We start from the raw sequence: 16,902 nt of genomic DNA, 5'->3' as shown, positions 1-16,902 counted from the left end.
CTCTAAGACCTTCGATTATCACGGACATGGAGCAACCTAAACATACCTGCTCATCCTGACTGCTGCGGTCATCCACAACTTCATCCAGCTCAAAGGTTTGCTTCGTTAAGCCTTTCTGCCTCTCTCTGAGTTTTTCCGATATGTTGGCATTATAGATTGTGCTAAACTGTTGATACCTGTGGGGGTCACAGAGATGCCAGATAAACTGTTTAAGTAATTGGAAAGCAGACTCCATAGACACCTAAACAAAGGAGTGGATTAAGAGGTGGAATTTAAAAAAAAAAAAAAAAAAAAGACTGTGTGAATAAGATAAAGGGAACACACAGAAACAGACTGAAAGTGTCACCTACTTCCGATGGACAATGAGCCAATCATCTGTGTACACTCCCAGCGCGTCCCTCACTCGCAAATCCAAGATCCTTAAACAGAAATAAAATACACATTTCAGGTAAAGCAAAACATGTTGCTGTAGCTGTTGCCATCTTCCATCTCAGAGAAACAGAATATCTACAGTGACCTTGACATCATCCCACCCACCTTGATGCCATTCCTACAAAGCCCGGTGTATATGTAACATTGCTAAGCTTCTTTATTAAAACACCTTAGCCAAACTCTGTTCTCATCACCGTCATGCCTACAGCATCCCAACACTATTCAGAAGAAGTGATCTTGCCAACTACTCTGTCAGCACCACTGCTTCCTAAGTAAATGTGGCAAGAAGGTTGAATATAGTGAAGAAGAAATAGGTAGAGAGAGAGAGAGAGAGAGAGAGAGAGAGAGAGAGAGAGAGAGCAACAGGTTTCTGCCTGTGAGGGCAAGCAAGCTGATTGGTCAAGATTGACAACTAAAGAGAGAAAGATCACCCTTGCAGTCAGAAATCTGATTAGTCCAGAAAGTCAGTGAGAGAAACAGTCAGAAAATGTATTGGTCAAGATTAAGAGAGGGCTCTTGCAATCAGAAACCTCACTGGTTGAGCAACAGAGAGATAGAGAGAAACAGAAATCTCATCTTCTGCAGTCAGAAATATTATTAGTCCAGAGAGAGAAAAGGAGAGGGAGCCCTCACAGTCTGTGAATTGTCTACATAGAGAGAGTGAACGAGGTCAATCTTCTTTATCTCGATTGGCTAATATAGTTGTACTCCACACCCAGTGGTCTGAATTCACATTGGGGAACTTCAAGGGAGGATGTGCAACTGAGAACTTTCTTGTTGATGTTAACAACATAGCCATTACTTCCAAACACTGTTGCTTCCTAAAGGTTGCACCAACTACATTAGCCTTCTAATCTCTGCCTAGGATCAAGAAAACTACTCTGCAATACTAGGAGCTGCACATGACAATATTGACCACACCATAACACCTTGCCCCATGAATAAGATCTTTCACATCCTTCCAAAAAATTTAGACGTCACTGTGTCCACCATAAAGAGCACAGCAGAAGTTCGCAGGTATTGTTAAAAATCAGGCTGACTACATCAGGAAGCCTTGCTTTCTGTTAAATGGAGTCCATTCGAGAATTTCTCTCTCCTAAGTACGCGTGTACAAAGAATTGGTCAGATGTCACATTCACATGAAAGCAAGACCACCAAGTCTGTAAGTGGCAGATTATCTATTTGAGCTAAAGAATAACTCCTTTGGTATGGTGGCAGAGAAGACTACTCTGTAATCCACATGTCTCTGGTTCGTGTTCTGTTGCTGCTGCATCATCTTGAGTGATCAGGGTGACCAGGTCGAGTGTAATGAGAGGGGTAAGCACATTAGTAGCTGAGGGGGAAGGAGAGAGCATCGCTGTGCTGTGCAGAACACTGCCTACTGACTCACAGGTCCTAGGTTAATGGAGAGACTCTATTTGAGGATATGAAATGGAGAGGCACAGGGCCTCAAGTTATTTCTCTCCAATTTCACATCAGCCACTTCCCAACTTTCCCTGGTGCACCTCACTGACAAGAACCCAAGCATGTGTCATTTAAGATAGTGGAGCTTTGTCTTTCAGACTCTTCTGTTGCAAGGCAACAATTATGGGTTGCATTGCAGCTCACCACCTACCAAAAACAACACTCAGCCAGCGATCAACTTCAAGGTTTCCTCCCAGCCTCACTCTGAACTGTTAAGGCATCTGTCAAGTCTCCCTGTTTTCTCAACCTCTACAATGAGATTTCTTTCAGCAAATTCTAATTCTATGGTCCAACATTTGACTTTCTTTATTTTACTCACTTGTATAAAGGATCCCACAACACTGGCCATTACACTGCAACAGTATCTCACCAACTATAGTGGTTGGTTGTTTAAGACAAAAGATCAGGAGGGTCGGGCTGTTCCTTGAGTGTTATAATACTATTCTTTCCCAAGTATCACACAATTTGCATCCCAAAACTCCTTTCACAATCTGGCTGTAATCTCGCTCAAGGATCACATTATCTACATACTCCCACGGCTTTCCCAGACACTGCTCTGGAATGAGGATTAGCACATCCTCCTATCTAATGATTGCGCCGACTATGCCAAAATCCAACTCTCCCTTAAGGACCATAGAAGGAGCTCCTTGGCTCTACTCTATTAGTATTTTGTTCACTTCATCTTGAGTCTGCAACATGCAAGACATGATGCTCTGCTCACTCTATAAATGGCCTTCATGAACACACCAGATGGCAGTTTGAGATCAATGAATGCAGACAGTCTGCACTCACCAGAAATTGGAAGCCCTGAAATATATGTGGATGCCATCAGTAATCCCAGAAGAGGACAGCCTTGAGTTACCATCAAATACCAGTCTTCATTCCAGTAGAGGGAAGCCCTATGCTACTGTATTTACCAGTAGATTGCATCTGTAGTGTACTAGAACGTACAAGTATGCATTCACCAGCAGGGGGAAGCCCTGAGCTACCAGTCTGTATTTACTAGAAGAGACCACCCCTAATATACTTTGAGGTACCAGTCTGTACTCGCCAGCAAAAGACATCCCTGAGATACTAGCAGGCACTAATCTGGATTCACCAGTGCAGGACAGCCCTGACCTGCAGCAGTTTACCAATTTGATAATCCAGAAGATGGCAGCCTTGAGCTACACAAAATTAAGTATGACTGCTAGGCATATACGATACATAAATTATGATTTTTTTTATGAGACTGATTCAGTCAAGTGACCAACAGATACTGGTGAATGCAGACTGATAACGGGCCACCCTGAACTACTAGCAGGTATCAGTCTTCATCTATCAGTTAAGGTCACCCCAAACCTACAAGGGGGTATCAGTCTGCATTCACCAGCTGAAAGCAGTACTGGGCTACTAAAAGTTTACTAGTTTGATTACCCAGAAGATGGCAGCCTTGAGCTACATGAAATTAAGGATGGCTGCCATGTAAATATGTAAATTATGACCCAGTCTTTTATAAGTGATGTATCCCAGCATGCACTTTATTCATTCCCTCTTACTCCTCATCAGGCAGGGTGTTTTCCAAAGTGCGGCACTCCTTAGGCTCCAGCACCAACTCAATGTCATCGGAGGGGAACTCAATGAGCTCCCTGAGAGGCCCAGGCTCAGCGGCAGGCGGATGTGTGCTCAGATAATCTTCAAAATCGATGGGCTCCACCACCTCAGTCAGGGGCACCTGAAGAAAGAGGGCAGGTGATATGAAGACAGGATACTCGAATACAGTGTTATAGCGATGGACCTTAACTATAATTAAGAACAAAGAGTGAAGGGCTTGAAACACTGGGGGGTACTCTCATAGTGGCTGTTCTTACTCAGAAGGTTGTTTAGGAGGCAATAGTATACAAGAATCCATCCGTTTTCTAAACCTGCTTAGCAGTGCCTATCCTGAGCAACACTGGGTGCCAATCAATTACAGGGCATATTCACACACTCCCAACACCCCATGCAAACACATGTACAAATTGGAGTTGCTAACTAATCTAATGATTAAATTATTAAAATAAAAAATAACCACAAAAAAAGAATGAATAAAGGGAGAAATATAAAGTATCAAATGAACAAAACATGCAGAAAATCCCAGAACTGTCCCCGCTGAACTGGGACATGGCTTCAAGTCCCCGTCTAACTGTTAGGGGACCCTGTTTACTCATCCAACAGGGTACAGAATAAAAGCCCCACCCCCATCACCCAAAACCGCACCAGTCAAGCCTAACTGGCATGAGGTGGCTTTAAAAGCTGCCTTCAGTCAAGCCTGGAATTACTTCTGGAATTGGGGTACACAGTGCCCTCTGGAGGCCTTGAAAACCACTGCAGGCTGGAAAGAGCTGGACCACTTCAATAAAAAGAGCCATACGTTGCCACTGCTTATGCCCTGGGAGATTCTATGTGACCACCTTAACAGGCTGGTTGGACTCAACTATAAAAGGATATAATTCTGCAATTCATGTGGGTGCCCTCTCTTATCCACTAGATGTTTTGATCCTTCAAGACCATCCAGGCTCTTTTCCAGGTGGCCTGCTAAACCCTGGCAGTGTGCAGCGCCAACATATCCTCCCTTAACTCCCACTGTCTAGCCAGGCTGCCTATGACAGGTGGCATAAAGATGACAGTGGTGAAAATTTTGATGCACTTCATCGTGTGCTATTCTGCAACAGCCAGCCAAGGTCTCCGCAGTTGTCACTCACGGCACCAAAGACTGGTGACATCTTGCAGCTGTTTCCACAGCTGCTGTTCCTGAGGCTTGTAGGATTTTTTATTTTTTTTTGGCTGCGATTCTACTATCATCTTTCCTTTAGCAACCTCACCCAGATCCTGAGAGCCTGTAATATGGCTGTAAGCGTAGGTAACCGGGAGGAAAGGAATAACATTGAGTAAATAAATAAGACCTCCATTTTAACAGCACCAGCCCACAGGCATCCATTTTGGGGTGATCCTGAGGGGTTAACATGGAGTCATGTTTTAGTGGTGACATTCACAAATCCACCTTAGGAATTTCAGGGACGCAGAGGGCCCAAGTATAGCAGCATCGGGTGGAAGGTTCAAAAAGACCCAGGATGGGGTGGCAGGCCAGTGCAGAGCCCACTCACACCCAAACCGGACCAATTTGGAGTTGTCAATCTACGCAACTTGCTTCAGCACCATAAAGGGTTTTAATTTGTATGCTTGTTATGTGCCACAAATTTCACATGACAAGATTTGGCAGCTTTCTAAAACAATAAAGATGAATGGAATATTGGAACATTTGGCATCCAGTATCCACCTCGTTTGTACTTTTGCTGATAGACAGAATTTACCAGTAAAGAGCAATCGTGACCTACCAGCAGATACCAGTAAGGTAACCTAGAAAAAGGCAGACTGGAGATACCACCAGGTGCCCTTCTGTATTTGCCACCAAAGGGCAGCACCAAGTTATTAGCAGGTACCATTATGGATTCTGCATCAGAGGGCATCCCTGGGCTACCAGCAGATACCAGTCTAGAGACCCAGAGGAGTTCAGCTTTGAGCTACAAACCCATCCACATTCAACTGTAGGGGTTATAGCCTTCAACTGCCAGAAGGTACCATTCTGTATTTTCCACCAGGGGGCAGCCCTAGTGTACAAGGAGGTTACCAGTCTGGAAACCCAGAGGAGGGCAGCTTTGAGCTGCCAGCAGGTATCAGTTTGAATTCACCAATAGTAGTCAACCCTGAACTACTAATAGGTAACAATCTGCATTTACCAGCAGAGGGTAGTTTTAAGCTGCCAATAGGTACCAGTTTGCATTCACCAGTAGAGGGCACCCCCAAGCTACTCACAGATGGCAGACAGCAGTGACCAGCATACTGAGTCACTAGCAGGTTACCAGTCTGCTCCAGTATAATAACTCAGAAAATGGCAGCCTTAAGCTACCAGCAGGTACCACTCTGTACTCTCCACAAAAGAGTAGCACCAAACCACTAGAAGGTACCAGTATGCATTCTGCATAAGATGGCATCCCTATACTACTAGCAGGTCACCAGTCTGGAAACAAAAATGGGCAACCTTTAGCTAAAACCAAGTACCAGTCTGCATGTACCTTTAGGGGGCAGCCTTGAGCTGCTAGTATGTACCATTCTCTATTCACCACCAAAGGAAGCCCTGACCTACCAGCTGGTACTAGTTTGCATTCACCAGTAGAGGGTACCTCTGAACAATTGATAGGTACCAATCTATTTTGTACAGCAGAGGGAAATTAAATGACCAATAGGTACCACTTTGCATTCATCAGTAAAGAGCACACCAAGCTACTAGCAGATAAAAGACTGTAGTGACGACCAGCAGAGGGTGGTTCTGATATACTAGCAGGTACCAGTTTGCATTCACCAGCAAAGGAAATTCCTTTACTACTAGCAGTTTACCATTCTGAAAACCCAAGGTAGGGCAGCCTTATGCTGCCAGCAGGTGCCATTCTGTATTCACCACCAGAGGATAGCTCTGGACTACTAGAAGGTACCAGTCTGCATTCACCAGCAGAGGGCAACCCTGAGCTACCAGCTGGTACCAGTTTGCATCAACCAGTAGAACTACTAATAGGTACCAATCTGCATTCAACAGCAGAGGGCAGCCTTAAGTTACTAGCAGATACCAGACAGTAGTGACCAGCAGAGGGCAGCCCTGAGCTACAGCCACTGGCCCACCACTTCTTGCCTGCTACTCAGCATTTGTGTAGTAGGACAGGACATGGCTGAGATAAAGTCAATTGTGTGTCGAAGTTATGAAGCAGTGACTGAATCCTGCACCAGACAGGCAAGAGGATTCGACTCCAGTGACCTCCCACTTCCTCCCATCTGCCTCAAATCTTTAAAGAACAATGCAATGTGGGAGAAGGCGGGGTGGTCATCGTTTCCTGCCATTCTTGTTGAGCTGCTTAGTGGATTTGGAAGTGTGTGTGTGTGTGGAAGGGCGCACAATGCTTTCCTTTCCTCTCCATGTGCACAAAATAAAGTAGCTCAACAAGTCACACACAAGGCAGGACCCATGAGGGCAGTTGGTTAGGATCCACAGGCCTGTAATACATGACGGGGGTGACAGTGAATGAGGCTGTTAGACTGTTGGACATCGGGGGGGCTAGCTGTGCTACCTGTCTAAGATGGCTTGACATCAAAGTAATCAACGTAGACCACAGCACTTACATTTGCAGTGCACAATGCAATGCCTAAGTCTCTGTTATTTGGTATGGGATTTGTAAAAAGCCATGCCAATGTTTGTGATGCGCCATCTTTTGGAATAACAGAGACATACCAACTGGATGGACACACAGACAGACAGACACTTATCCTTTAATTAAGATGAATGGGAGGACAGGGGGCTTTGTCCACATTGGACTAGGACACGGTGTGACAAGACCTGGCATATGACTTAAAGGAGGCAGGGGGCAGCCTGGTATCAAGTCAGATAAAGCCCTGAAGCTCCAGGATGTCTTGGATTTGAATCACATTAAAATGTGTTGCATTGTCAGTTGTTTTATGTTGGGGGTGTAACAAAAATTCAGCAGATGTTCACTGTGAAAGACGCTACATAGATTAAGAATCGCTTGACTGAAGGTGTGGGTATCATTAAATCATCAGACATGCCTGCACTTTGATTCCAAGCATGCATTTTGGACACAATGCACTACCCAGGAGCATTTACTGTATTGTGAAAGGCTCTTTATAGAATACACACTGATCAACTGTTTGGGGGCACAGAAGATTGTTCTCCCCCCCCCCCCAATGCAGGCATGTAATACAGGTTCAGGGGAGAGCCACTGTGAAAGGCCCTATATATTATACTACTTGCTTGCTTGGTTGGTTGAGTGAACAATTGAAAACAACTGACTGACATTATAAAAGACACTATTGAACACAGACGGATATGTAATGCATGTTCAGAGGATGTTCACAGTGAAAAATGCTGTACAGTACAGTTACTTGATTGACCGGGTGGACATTAATTTACATTCTAGAACTGCTCATTGTGAAAGGCACTATATAGAATTCCAGATTGACTAACTGACTGTGAGGCCCAGAAGACAACTGTTTATATCTACATAGTGTTAAATATGTAATGCAAATTAAGGGTTAACTACCGTTGAGTTGTATATGAAATGCAAGTTCAGGACTGTTCATTGTGAAAGACACTATATAAGAGAAGGAATGCTTGTTTGGTAGGGTGGACAATTAGTAAGCCTCTTCCTGTGGCTACTCCTTTATTCCACTTATATGTCAGTCAGTCAGTCATTGTCCAACCCGCTATATCCTAACTAAAGGGTCACGGGGGTCTGCTGGAGCCAATCCCAGCCAACACAGGGCGCAAGGCAGGAAACAAACCCCCGCCAGCCAACCGCATCCACTTATATGTCCTGTAACATAATGTATCTTCCTGGAATGCCTGTTGTGAAAGGTGAAATACACAATACAGTTTAATAAACCGACAATGCAGCTCAGAGGAATGCAACTGTGTGTCTCTCCAAGTGCTTTTCTACCATACCTGTAATTCAGAGGTCGTTCACCATGAAAGATGCTATATAGGTTAATGGATTCTTGTTTGAAAGGGTGGACATTTGTAAGTCACATTGCATGGATGACCATTTATTCCACTAATAGGTCAGGTACATAGTGCACCTGCCTGAAATGTTCATTGTGAAATACACTATAAAGAATACAGAATGATAATCTGTCTGTATGGTCCAGAGAAGTACAAATGTATGTATTTATTTCCAAGTGCTTTTATATCATACCTTTAATTCAGACGTTTTTCACTGTGAAATGGGCTATACAGGTTAATTAGGATTCGACCATCTTGGTGGGCATCGATACATCCAGATGCTGCCATATAAGGGAGGACAGGCAGATGAGAGAGAGCATCTGTGATTAGCTGAGAGGACCCACACTGTAGATACCTTGTTGGGCAGATGGAAACGTCCCTTAAGCTGAGCCAGACAAGCCCCCACTTCCGTCAGGTGGGACTTGCCTTTGAAAGCATCATCTCTGAGCGAGGACATGAACTTAAGAGGGTCAGAGGTGGTTCTCCCTGGTGACAGACGGAATGGATTAGAAGCTCCCTGAAGAATCCCAGGAGACAGATTATGGGATGTGTGTTGGTGGGGGAGCTCCATGAAGAACCCTACTGGGTGATTTTCTGTATACGAGAACTGAACTGGTGTGACCAGATATTCCCTGGATATTTAGTGGAAGTCAAAGGTGGATGAGAAGCTCCTGCTGATGTGTGTGGAATGGGACGAATGGACATTTGGCAGGCATGTGGGGTGTGAAAGGGTGGTCAAAAAGCACCCTGAATATTCCTACCAATGAAGAAATGCATCATCAGCGAGAAATCAATTAGTGTCCCGGACCCTTTCAATTTCATTTCCTCTCATGGAATGGCTAGCCTTGAACCCAGGGTCACCGAGTCAGTAAACAGCAGCTCAGCCAATTTAAGCTAAATGAGCGAAGGGCCTTCCGACTTGCACTACGACTGCATGGGTGGCTCACATGGTCAGAGGTGCTCCAATGCAGACGTCTTATGGACCAGGACTGCTGGAGATGCCTGCTGGATTACTAGAAATTTTATGGTTATTTTGGGGGTGGGATTGGTGTGTGAATTTACTTCCAGCAGCTCTCTAGAGACTCCTATCAGATTTCTGGATATGTCATGGGCCTGCTGGGGTGACAAACTGATGATCTTCCCCGTGTGACCCGGCTACTTACTGACTGCTGAGAGCTGCTGCGCTTCTTTGACAGCTGGGGTGAGCCGCCATACTCCCGAGACACTTGCTTCCTGACATCAGCTGCTACAGTCCTGTAAGGAGAGAAAAAAAGAAAGATAAGAAAGCCACATTTGACATTTTAGAGAGGCCAATGTGGCTCAGATGGCATAACAGAGAATGGTGGGGGAGGGGAGGGATGGATGGATGGATGGAGAAGGAAGAAGAGAAGAACAAGAAATTCATAATGAACTTCACCAGTCACCCAAAAAACACAATGGATGGAAGAACACATCTTTAAGATCAAGAATGACATCAGAAGTACTTCATGAATACAACAAAATCTTCTTAACACATAAAGCTGACTGTGCGTCTAAGGTTTACAAATCCTCACCATCTCTGCCAAATTTTACCTAGATTTACCATACAAGATTGTTGGCTGTTTCATTAACAATTTTTTTCCTTAATTGATAACTGCATCTATGGTTTATGCCACCCTGGGTATTGCTGGTTGTGTGTGTGTGTAAATTTTATATGCACACACACACACACACACACACACACACACACACACACACACACACACACACACACCTGTTCACACAGTAGGCGATGGATTAGCGCTTAGCAGTTCAACTGATCTGCCACTAGAGGGCCTGGCTGCCTGTTATGACCCCACTCTAAATGTCTACAATGTACAATGAATGGGGTTGGACAGTTGCCTGTCAGGACCAGTAGATAACTGGCACAAGGATGAAATGAAGGGTGGTATCCATTAGTGCATACCATCCAAAAGTGCCTGTTTAAATGTAACCCTGACAAAGTCGCTTAATCTGCCACTCCTACAATAGCTTTGAATACTGTAATAAGAAAATGCACTATATGAAATAAGGAGGTCAACTACAAAGTGTGTCACTGTAAAAGGCACTATATAACTCAAGTATGGATTCTAAAGTATGCATGGGTGGTGGGGTATTGTAAACATCTGGCATTGCCCATAAGGACCAGTAGATAACAGGCACATTTGGTCTACCACTGCTACAACACCTTTGAATAATATGAAAACACGCTATATGAAATAAAGAGGTCAAAAATAAGGTGTGTCACTGTGAAAGGTGCTATATAATACAAGTATAGATTCCACAATATGGGCGATGGTGGGATCTTCAAACCAAAATATTAAATAACTCAAGTTGACTTCAGTCATGGAAAAAAGAAATGCCCTCATCATTGGGATGGCATTGTCAACAGCACCCCCAGAAGCTCAAATACCAATTATTCTTTCTTCATAAAGAAATTAAAGATAAAACATTGCCAAGGCACAGCTTCACATTAAAAGGCAGGCAGCAGTCGTCGAGGACAGCGGGGCGCACAGTAGCAACAGATGGCACTTGTCTGGAGAGCACAAAAGCAGCAAGAGACTCCCCACTGAGAGCAGTAGTGACCCCTGCATTGAGCAGCTGCGGCATTCAAAGAGAGAAGTGGCATTCAAAGCAGAGCGCTGAATGGCATACAGGTGGCGGCTGCCTGGCTGAACACCTCACAGCTTTATACAGAGGTGCAAGGGGTAGCGGGCTGACTACGAAATGGGCACCCACCTCAAATAGGAATATGGTGCCAACTGCCCATTAGGATGTAAAAAATGTCTGAGAGAGGTGCCAGAATTACATTCACTGTGAAGTCAAGCTGTTGCAAAAAGACTCAGAGGATCAGATGGGCGTGTCAGACATCCGATTGGATCAGACAACCCTGGGTGGGCACCCAGAAAGAACAGCTCTAATGTGAATGAAATAAAAAAAAAACCAACATGGGCACAGGGACAAATTCCTACTTCCAAAGGGTACTACAAGTGTCCATAGCAGGCAGTATGCAAGTAGCAAGTGGCGACCAGCCAACCAATGATTACATGAGTGCCCTTTCAGGAAAGCCAGGGTGGGCATCAAAGAAATACCCTCATGAAATGTGGAAGGAGGTGCCGATGACATACAGTACATGCCAGGTATGTCTGGCATTGCCTTACACTTGGAAGTCCTGCAACCAAAGGTCATGAAAAGGTGTTAAAGGATGTCAGACAGCAGCAGGTATTATAATAGACACCTTAAACGGAGATATTGGCCCATTGACTGAGACTGGCCCAGAGGTCCAAGGCAGGCAACACACCTCTGTAGATGGTGGAAGGTCCACAAGATGGCAATAGAAAAATCACAGTGTCTGTCACAAAAAGGATATGGAGATGTCAAATAGCATTGTGACAGTAGGATCAGGACACCAGAATGTGATGGAGTCAGACAAAAAGTAGCTAAAGCTGCAGAACATGAAAATGTCGGGAGGGTTGGAGTTAGAATATGTAGGACACTACAACATGACAAGAGGAGTGAAGCTATGGGACTAAAGAGGTTTTTAGGGGATGGGGTAAAAGCTGCAGGACACTGGCAGGATCAGACTTAATATGGCTAAATGTGCTGGGTATGAAGATGCCAAAGAGGGTTTAGATAGAGGCTGCTGGACACTGAAATCTTTTAAGGTCAAACACAATAAAATGTGGTATGAGGAGATGTGGGTAAGAGATGCAGAATACTGGCATATGACAGGATTAAGCCGAAAATGACCAAAGCTGCAAGATACAGGGCTGAAACTGGTGTTCAAAGTAAAAGCTACAGGCCACTAAAATCAGACAGGGTTACACTCAATATGGTTAAATGTGCAGGGTGTGGTATAGCAGTAGAAGACCCCAGGCATAGGTATCTGATCAGGGCAGACACAGATCTGCAACACATGGTGATGTCATGGAGGATAGGGTTAGCAAATATTGGGCAGAAAATCCCAGCTGGAGTTAAAAGACATGGACATGACAAAGAGATTGGACATTGAAGCTGCAGGATACTAAAACTGTAATAGGGTCGAGGACAACAAACAGTTCAGGATGTGAGTAGAAGGTGCAGAATGCTGGGATATGACAGGATCAGATCCAAAATGGCCAAAGCTGCAAGATACAGAGTTGTCACCAGTGTTCACAGTAGAAGCTAAAGTCCACTAAAATCAAACAGGATCAGATTCAATATGGCTAAATGTGCAGTACGCGGAGTAGCAGTAGAAGCCGTTAGGTTGGATACAATATGGCCACAGTGGCTAGACAAGAAGATGTCATGGAGGATGAGGTTAGTTTATAATGAGCACTACAGCATCACAGTCAGACATAATATGGCTACAATTTTAAGAAGTGGAGATCCCAAAGAGGCTGAAGGTAGAAGCTGCAGGACACTAAAACTGGTTTGGGTTAAAGCTGATAAAGATTCAGGATGTGGTGATGTAGATAAGAGCTGCAGAACCCCAGGATATTACAGGATCAGATTGAAAATGGCCAAAGCTGCAAGACATGGAGCTACCACAGGTGTTCAAGGTAGAAACTACCAGCCGCTAAAAATGTCACAGGGTCAGACTCAGCATGGCTAAATCTGCAGTAGCAGAAGAAGCTGCTGGCACAGGTATCTGATCAAGTCAGACACAATATTCCCATAGCTGCAAGACAAGAAGATGTCATGCAAGATGGAGTTACTAGACCTATGTTAATAGAACCTCACAGCTAGATAAAGCTAAAGGACACAGAGATGCCAAGGAGGGCATGGGTACAGGGTGTAGGATAATGAAACTGGAGAGGGTTTGACACCATACAGTTTCAGGATGTAGGTAAGAGCCGCAGAACACTGGGATATAACAGGATCAGACCCAAAATGGGCAAAGTTGCAGGATACACAGCTGCCACCAGTGTTGAAGGTAGAATCTACAGGCCACTAAAATCAGACATTATGGAGCAGCAGTAGAAGGTGCCAGGCACAGGTATCTGATCAGGTCAGATACAATATGACCATAGTTACAGGACAAGGACGTGTCATGAAGGATGGGATAAGTAGATATGACTGATGCCATATGGCTAAAATTGAAAGATGTGGAGATGCCAGAGGGTGAGGGTTCAAGTTCCATGATATGAAAATATGATAAGAGCACTGGGATCGGACAGGAGAAAAAGCTGCAGAATTTGAAGAGACTAGAAAAGTGTGCATGGAGGCAGCGGGACATCTGAACATGACAACAACATCAGGCACCACATGTACTGTATAGAGGAAAAATACTAAGATACAGTAAGATAGGGCAGTTAATTTGAGAAAGGGGCTGCAGGATACAAAAGATCAGACACAAAATGTCTAAAGCTGCGAAATCCATTGTAGCTAGACGATATGGAAAACTAGAATGTGACATTATCAGGGTTAATATTGTTAAGGCGGTAAGACTTTTAAGACCTGGAGGGCTCGGGTCAGTGGCAGGATGATGGAAGCTACTGTACATAACACTTAGATCAGTGTTAGACACAATGGGAATAAATCCAAGGCAGGTGGGATACGAGGGAAACGGGAGACTAAAATCTGGTAGGATCAGACTCTACATCACTAAAACTTCAGGATATGGATATGTGAGAAGACCACAGGTGCCTAAAGATGACCCTCCATGGGATCAAATGCTAACATCTTACTGGATCAGGAACCGAGCAGAGTCCAATGCTCTGACTTTGTCTCTCACAAGCCAGTAGTTTTGCATCACGCCAACACCAAGCAGCACACACCCTCACATTTGCACAGCGGCACTGCCAAGCAGGGTGGGACTCGGGCTGGTTGTGCGGCTCTCATTGCTCTGAATGTGAGGAGTGTCTCATCTGCTTCTGGCTAAATGTGTAATTCTTACCAAAATTGCTTCAGTGCTCATGGGAAAATCCACAGCTCCAACACAGAACAGAAAAGGAGTTAAAGTGTGCCTCAGTCTCGTGCAGGGAGTCAGCTCCCCATGATCAGAGATACAGACAGCAGCCACCACAGACATGCCCCCTCAGGCCCATAACACTGTGACGATCGTCCTGATGCACACTGCGTACTTAGTCACAGCCGCTCCATTTTGGCGCTTGGCTCCGCCAACTTTGTCAACAAATAACAGCTGCTGTGCTGACAGACGTGATGTCTGTTCTGATGGCAAAATATTTCACACATGCAGGCAAGTGTCCAACACATGGAGGGGACTAAGCAATAAATCTCATGATGCACAAGTGCTGAAGTGAATTCAACATTCAGCTACAAGTTAGGGTTGGGGATCCTGAGAGGACACACCATATGTTGGGCTTAACGGGCAAAAAAAAAAAAAAAAAAAAAAGATATCAGACAGCCATGCCAGATGTATAATGAGGCCTGTTGGTCCATCTAAAACAAAATGGAAAGGGTACGACAAGGGGCGCAGCTAGAACTTTGCCTCTGATGTGTCTTCATGTCTGTGATCAAAAAGGATGAGAAGGCGGCTCCTGTGTCACCTTGAACTTCTTCTCCCCAATGTACCCTGCAAAGGATAAACCTTCCCTATACATCTGACAGGGCCCAGTGGTTTGAAGTGAGGCGGGCAGCAGGATGAGGGAGTTTCTGCTGCAATTCAACAAGGCTTTTTGAAGCTGATGGTGATCTGTTAGACCTCAGACAGAGGATTACCAGTGGACAGCCCATGATGAATGTGAACCTCCACGAATGAAAAGTTCAATCTCAGATAGAGGATCCTAAGCAGATGGAACTGACAATCTCAGGAAGAAGACTACAAATGGACATTTGATAAAATTGAGTGAGAAGATTTCAAACAAACAACACCATGGCATAGTTTCACATAGATAACAATTTATGGAACTCAGTGAGAAATTAATGATGACATGTTCACCAATGATCAGATCAGCACATGTCAGACAACATCTCTAAGCAAGACCTCCCAGAAAAAACTGCAAGTGGACAACACTTAACAAAACACAACAAGAAAATTCTATGTACACAATGGTGAAGAGAAGCGAAGGAGAAGATGTAGAGTGAGGCACACTTCATGGACCCCAATGGTTTAGGGAGCTAGCATGAGGACCCCATAAGGACAACATTGGACATAACTAGACTAGGAATAAAGGGGGCAACTGCTGTTCCTCATTGAGTAAAGTCCATATAAGTGACAGACGGTAGACCTCAGTTAGAAGATTCCAGATGGACGCAACTTCATTGACCTACGAAAGAAAACTCCACAAGGATAACATTTAACAGAATTCAGAAAGAAGTGTATGGCAGCAAATGTTATTATTTAGAAACTAATCTAATGAAACTCGGTACCAAAGGTCGGACAATGGTTAGAAGATTCCAGGTGGAAAATACTTTAGGGAACCTGGGATGAAGAAACACTGAAGACAACATTGGACAGAACTCAGTGAAAAATGAAGGACAGCAGCAGCCAGTCAAGTTCCTCTCAATATCAGATGGTGGACTCCAGAAGATTCTAGGTGTACATTTGATTTAACTCGAGAAGAAATGAATCATAGTACCTTCATCTGTGATTAAGTCAGAGTGTGGTGAACCACGGATACAAGATACTGAGCTGATAGCATCTGCTAGACCTCACTGAAAGGACAAATGGACAACATTTGACAAAAATTCAGGGAGAACATTCCAACGCTTAACAGAACTGGGGACATGTCATGGACTATGTTGAGAAGATTTTAAGTGGACAAAAGTACAGAGAATTCAGTATGAAGATGCCATGACAGCATAGGGCAGAACTCAGGAGAAGTTAAGAATGAACCATACTTCATGGACCTCAATGAGAAGATTCTAAGTGGATCACAGTTTAAGAAACTCTGTGAAAAAGATTCCAAGTGGGCAATCCTTCAGGAAACTCGGTGAGAAGACTACGTGAGGACATCAATTGATGGAGTTTGATGAGGCCTGAATGGAACCACTTGCTATTCATCAGCGAATAGGGTCCATGGCAGCACCAGATGGTGAGCCTCAGTTTAAAAAGTCCAAAGGGGACAATGTATCATGATCCTTGGTGAGAAGATTAAAAGTTGACAATGTGTCATGGAATTTAGTACGAAGACACAATGATATCAACATCTTGAAGACATTTAGTGGGAAAGTTATGGCAACAGCTGCCGTTCAACAATTAGTACAGCCCACCTTGGTATCAGATGTTAGACTTCAATAAAAAGTTTCTAAATGGACCATGCTTCAGAAAGCACAGTGAGAAGATTCAGAAAGAAGAACATGTAATGTGAAGTAATGAGAAAAGTCCAAGTAGCACTTTAGTAAAAGGAATCCAAGCCTACAAAATCTGTGGGCCCTCAATAAGAAAGACTCTAAGAAAATGAGAAAGAAGGTTTCAAGTGAGCCACTCTCCTGGAAAGATATGGAAAGACTGCAGTTGG

General features: G+C 44.2%; 1 protein-coding gene across 5 annotated transcripts in view; it reads right to left on the bottom strand.

Moving 5' to 3' along the window:
* The window catches only part of LOC114668202 (dedicator of cytokinesis protein 7-like), a 97,526-nt gene that overhangs the window by 69,115 nt on the left and 11,509 nt on the right, over positions 1 to 16,902 (bottom strand). For all 5 annotated transcript variants that reach the window (XM_051920573.1, XM_028823864.2, XM_051920572.1 and 2 more), the window contains exons 2-5: positions 9,643 to 9,733; positions 3,435 to 3,610; positions 351 to 419; positions 47 to 176 (exon numbers count right to left, since the gene is read on the bottom strand). In XM_051920573.1, coding sequence (XP_051776533.1) covers positions 47 to 176; positions 351 to 419; positions 3,435 to 3,610; positions 9,643 to 9,733 — 466 coding nt within the window. The remainder of the gene's footprint in view (positions 1 to 46; positions 177 to 350; positions 420 to 3,434; positions 3,611 to 9,642; positions 9,734 to 16,902) is intronic.

Source organism: Erpetoichthys calabaricus, chromosome 17 (assembly GCF_900747795.2).
Source record: "Erpetoichthys calabaricus chromosome 17, fErpCal1.3, whole genome shotgun sequence".
Taxonomy (NCBI): domain Eukaryota; kingdom Metazoa; phylum Chordata; class Cladistia; order Polypteriformes; family Polypteridae; genus Erpetoichthys; species Erpetoichthys calabaricus.
Note: the sequence above shows the minus strand (reverse complement) of the source record. Positions and strands in the feature narration are given on the sequence as shown.